The sequence below is a fragment of the Drosophila nasuta genome, chromosome 3 (genome assembly GCF_023558535.2).
Source record: "Drosophila nasuta strain 15112-1781.00 chromosome 3, ASM2355853v1, whole genome shotgun sequence".
Classification (NCBI taxonomy): domain Eukaryota; kingdom Metazoa; phylum Arthropoda; class Insecta; order Diptera; family Drosophilidae; genus Drosophila; species Drosophila nasuta.
The window spans coordinates 1489242-1494099 of NC_083457.1; the positions used below are offsets into that span (position 1 = coordinate 1489242).

General features: G+C 37.5%; 2 protein-coding genes and 1 long non-coding RNA gene across 4 annotated transcripts; 1 reads left to right on the top strand and 2 right to left on the bottom strand.

The window, feature by feature from the left end:
• Positions 1–226: 226 nt before the first annotated feature.
• Positions 227–1260, bottom strand: LOC132791311 (uncharacterized). The gene is made up of 3 exons (XR_009632895.1): positions 1033–1260; positions 885–963; positions 227–815 (listed from the first exon to the last, which is right to left on the bottom strand). It is a non-coding gene; the product is annotated as an uncharacterized LOC132791311 (long non-coding RNA).
• Positions 1261–2040: 780 nt separating this feature from the next.
• Positions 2041–2579, top strand: LOC132792516 (uncharacterized). The gene is made up of 3 exons (XM_060801928.1): positions 2041–2256; positions 2313–2393; positions 2451–2579. Exons 1-3 carry the CDS (start codon positions 2160–2162, stop codon positions 2477–2479), a joined length of 207 nt encoding a protein of 68 aa, XP_060657911.1. The 5' UTR covers positions 2041–2159; the 3' UTR covers positions 2480–2579.
• On the bottom strand, positions 2559–4568 carry LOC132792515 (spermatogenesis-associated protein 17). 2 transcript variants are annotated; one of them, XM_060801926.1, is made up of 5 exons: positions 4387–4568; positions 4253–4330; positions 3287–3685; positions 2925–3232; positions 2559–2872 (listed from the first exon to the last, which is right to left on the bottom strand). In XM_060801926.1, the coding sequence occupies exons 1-5, from the start codon at positions 4458–4460 to the stop codon at positions 2619–2621; spliced, it is 1113 nt and encodes a 370-aa protein (XP_060657909.1). In that variant the 5' UTR covers positions 4461–4568; the 3' UTR covers positions 2559–2618. The 2 variants fall into 2 exon arrangements, with proteins under 2 accessions (XP_060657909.1, XP_060657910.1); XM_060801927.1 differs by lacking the exon at positions 2559–2872 and having other exon boundaries at positions 2930–3089.
• Positions 4569–4858: the final 290 nt, after the last annotated feature.

Here is a 4858-nt window from a genome sequence, read left to right on the forward strand (position 1 = left end):
AAGAAAAGAAACAAAAACGAGAGACGAAAAATGGCATGAACGAAATTCCGCAACGTTACAAAAATTAGATGAAAAGTTGCATCAAACTCATTTGGTCAGTTTTAATGGATTGTTCAACTAGCATTTTTTACGCTTTTTAATTAAATGTGCTAAGAGTAAAGTTAGCACTTAGTTTGGCCAAAAACCCGCCTAAAGACTTAACCGACCAGGCAAACTGTTGGCTAAAGACAATTTTTTTGACAGTTTCAGAGAAGAGCTTAAGAGCCAGCTCTGAATAATTTATAAACATCTGCAGTATGATAAGGAATAATTTTGGCCTGTTGCCAGGTTCATCTGCCGGGTATCTCTAATAACTTTTCAAAGGAGAAACTAGCACTCTTCCATATTATGTGTGTATGTTTGTATGTGTTGTATATTTGAGATTTACAGTGGAAAACCATAAAGTCGAATGAGGAAACCAAACCACATCAGAGGGCGCTTTGCAATGTTTGCTTTCAAATTAATTACAACTTGACTATGGCCGACCCCAAGTCATTCGTGGACATCATCATCGACATCTGAAAAGCCCGAAATCCGAGCTGTAATTACCTCTTGGCACCCGCAAACATATAATTAACTTAATGATAACAGCCCACAAATGCAGGGGAGGTGACCAGAGCGAGGGTAGAGAGCGAGAGAAAATGTTTCAGAGAACGCATTGTCTGCCATTTGTGTGTTAATGTCTTCCGGCGTGTGTGCGAAAATGGCCGCCATTGTGCCTTGTTGTCCTGGTTTGTTAACGGCAAGTGTAATTGCCTCAAATATGCCCGCCACTTCTGAAATTTAAAACTTTTCAATTAATTTGCTTGACTGCAGAGCCTTGACTTAGAACTTGTCAACAGCACAGTCAGACTATAAATAGCATACGGTAAATGTACACGGTCCAAAAACAATCGAGTTGAGCACGTTATATTTCCAACAGTACTGCGAAATAAAAGTTTTTAATTTATTGGCCACACGGTCATAAATTTACAACTAAACCATGATATGCACCTGTGTTCCAAGTAAGGTAAAGACACTGCAGAGGTTTCCAGAGCTTATTTTGAATTAACATTGTACTCCGCCTGTGCATTTAAAAGTCTTCGACTAACTACGAGTATTTGCAATTACTATTCATGCTGCTGTAACTTGATTTGCTAATAACATTTCGGGTATCAAATTATTATTCTGTCGGTGACATTTGATTTTGTGTGTTTATGGTCAAACCCGAACAAAATTAAATAAGAGACACGAAAAATATGTCACAAACACACGATGCAAAAGAAACCTTGTCACAAATTAATTGGCCCAAAAGTTACGTTCCTCGTTATGAGCGAACTGAGTAGACGCCAATGTCAACACGGCTTTGATTATACGCAAAAGTCAGTTACCCGCAAAATGTATGTACATAAGCAATTAACCTAATGATAAAAGACGTTGCCCATGGTGATGGTGATGTCCAGAAAGCGAATAATATTCTCACCATTAGCCGCAAAAATGTTGCAATTTTGTTTATGTTTTTATCCGCTCTGTGGCACCAAAAACCTGAATTATATATCTGGCTAATTTTTGACGTCACAGAAAGAGAGCCAGCGTCCATACAAATAAAGAAAAATAAATATCTATATACTCTTGTATATGTATTTGTCCTCTGACGAAAACATATTATTCGTCACTTGGTAATTGCATATTTGAGCCAAGAATGTATGAGGAGACTAACGATGATGTTTTGACTCCTCGGAGCCAACAGGCTTAGGGCTTAGACCCAGGCTGGGGACATACAACCTACTACAATTAGTTGAATCTCCAGCTGAGCGCCTTTTCATTTTGTCCCAGACCGAATACATGCCAAGCTTTTCGGTGTCTAATTAAAAGCATGTCCTGTTCAGTCTGCATTCTGTTGACGTTTTTGCTTATTCTCTCTCAGAAGGTCTTAGAAACGTTAACTATTTCTGTGAAATGCTTTGAAAAACACACAGGAGTCTTTGCTTCGGGCATCATTCACTTTTTAGTTAAAACAATGTCAGTAATTTGTCTAACAGAAGACAAGAAGATTTAGTTTTGCAAAGGAATATTTATTTTTGTTTTTATTATTAATTTCAGATTGAAATTTATAGTGCATTATTTATATAAACGTTGAAATGGATTCTGAATTGGGAAATCCAACTGAGAATGATATATGGGGAGGATCGAACACTCTTAATCTCAACAATGAGCGCTTAGATTGCGAGCATTTAGGTGAGTTTTGAATGGATTCATCAGTTTCAGATTTATTTATATTGTTTGTTTCTTAGACGAGCTGACGGATAGGTATATTGATCCGAATAGACCCTCCTTTGTTACCGTATTACTGCGCTTCTTTGGCAATATATTCGGTAAGGAAAAACTTCAATTAATAAATGGATTGATCAATTTATTATTACCCATTATAGTGGATTGCTTTAGAGCTGTGTTCTCATAGAACGAGAGCGAGAGCATCGAAAATGTAAATTGATTCAAATTGTTAATACGTATTGTGGAAATAAATTAAGAACGTAAAGTTGAATAGAAGAGTGCTTTATTTATTTATTCCAATGCATTATATAATAAGCCAAAATTAATTAATGACATTCTTGCACATCGTGAAGCATAATTTTGCAATGACATCGTCCCTGAAAATCATCCACAATATCTTTGGCTTCATTGAGAAAACTCTCCAAGTTGCCGAGATTTCGAAATACATCCTTCGATATGGTCAATTTCTCAGAGTCCCAGATCTTCCAGCGCCGCATACTGGCAACAACATCGGCACAGAAGCTACACTTGCGTCTCTCCTTCTGTTCGAGGATCTTATCTATATGCTTTCGCCGCTTCCCTGCAAAATGATAAATATAAAGAGTATTCATCAATTAACTGTCCATGCTCACTTTCAGCTAAGTTATATTGCGTTTTTTTTGCTGTCAAATCACGCTGAGCATCATCGTAAGCGGCGATAATTTTGTACATTAGCTTATCCGTATTAATGGTCTTGCTCAGAAAATCCTCACAATGGGGCTTACAAGTCACCCTGTCGTTGGGTCCGGTATATGGAACTGTGGTATAATTAGAATTTTTTGTGAAATTCCGCCTAAAGTTTTTAAAATTTACTTCACGTTTCATTAAGACATTATGAACACGAGCATTGTAAAAACGAAATGTCATTGTGGACAAAAGTTTCTCAACGCGCGACAGACAGCTAAAACATAAAATTGAATTAGAGATCAATAGGATCACATAGAATGCAACTAACTTTGAATCCCGCAGCGAGTAAACGCCGGGAATAGAATGAGTGCGAAGCAGATGATGCAGCTTATAGGCCACGCAATTGAGCAGATCCTGCGCAGCACATCTCTGAATCCTCTTCAGAGCGCTCAAGTCGTGCACTGCTTGTCGAGACCACCAACCTCGGAAGAGTGCCTGGATTTTGGTGGCTGCATTGTTGTACATGTCCATCAGCCTATCCTGCAACATACGTTCCATAATCAGCATGTATTTGCCACGCACTTGATATCCACGCCACCAACGTTGTATGGTAATCGCAGCCTTCTTAGTGTCGACTTCAGATTTGCGACTGGAAAACCCTCGCCAATGTCGTTGTATGGTGCGAGCTGCCAAAAACTGCACGTAGTCCAAGATCAGAGTTGGTGTACTGCAAGAATTTTAAAAGTTTGTAGATGAAGTTGAGTTTCTTGTTGTAGAGTTAAATCAACATTCATAACTAAGACTGATATTTTATTATCAGGTATATGTTTTTATTAAAACCGTAAATGTATAAAAACGCTGTCTAAAAAAAGTAAATTTGATTGATTTTTAAAATCGCCTTGTTGCTGTCAGATACCAGCTTCATTTTTTTTCGACCCGATTGATTAACTTTAAACCGTCGAGAGTCTCAACTTGAGACTCGAAGTAGATGTGGAGAACAATCGATGGCACTATCCACACTATTGATGGAGAGCAGCGATTGCTCAAAATTAACTATCGTCGAATATCGATGCCGCCCACTATTCATAGATCTCCACCTCTAAATGTAAACTAGAATTGAAAATGCTAAACGAGCAGTATCAATAAATTATTCGACATGCTTTCCAGCACTAACTTCTTAATTGAGATGTGCGATATTCGAATTCAATTTATTCTATCAAAGTCTTTAAAAATTGTTTTCAATTAGCCGTATATGAATAAAAATGACTTAATATAGCTATTAACTTTCACTTACCGGGGTATCGTAATGTCTGAGCTTTGGCTCCACTCCGAGTTAAATTCGCAAAGCAACTCTGTGGAACATTTGGAAGTGCTGTCGAATACATTTTTTTAATTTTAAGGCACACAAAAAAAAAAACATGTAGGTACCTCGACGCGATTTCCGGCAAGAGACGACTTTGTCGTAACTTTGTTTCCTTATCGAGAAAAACGTTTCTTGCCATTTTAATTAAATACACTGTGTGATCCTAAATGTAGAGGTGATTAATGTTCAAAAATGTTTAATTGTGTCGAGTACTGTGTGTTGTTTATGTTTTTTTTTGTAAATTTTGTACAATACATTAAAACTATTATTCGAGAATTGAGTACCACATCAAAGGTAACTTTGATTCTTCTTGGGAGAATTACCAACACATTGCATAGTGATTCATTGCCAGCCCCCTAGATTCGCACAAATCTTCGAAGATGCAGCTTTTTTCTCATGTTTGATTCCCCATTTAGGGGACATTTATTATTTGGCTGGTTGTTGGTTGTATCAACATGTTTCGCGCTTATCGTATCAACTGCAAAATTTACGAGCAATTTTTCTGGGAATTTGTTGCGCCTGCGGGTTGTGATACAA

Coding starts and splice junctions, on each gene's coding strand:
- LOC132792516 (XM_060801928.1), top strand. CDS start 2,160: ATGGATTCTGAATTGGGAAATCCAACTGAGAATGATATATGGGGAGGA. Junction 2,257..2,312: donor CTTAGATTGCGAGCATTTAG/GTGAGTTTTGAA, acceptor TTTGTTTCTTAG/ACGAGCTGACGGATAGGTAT. Junction 2,394..2,450: donor CTTCTTTGGCAATATATTCG/GTAAGGAAAAAC, acceptor TACCCATTATAG/TGGATTGCTTTAGAGCTGTG.
- LOC132792515 (XM_060801926.1), bottom strand. CDS start 4,460: ATGGCAAGAAACGTTTTTCTCGATAAGGAAACAAAGTTACGACAAAGT. Junction 4,331..4,386: donor TTGCCGGAAATCGCGTCGAG/GTACCTACATGT, acceptor TGTATTCGACAG/CACTTCCAAATGTTCCACAG. Junction 3,233..3,286: donor TACTCGCTGCGGGATTCAAA/GTTAGTTGCATT, acceptor TTTATGTTTTAG/CTGTCTGTCGCGCGTTGAGA.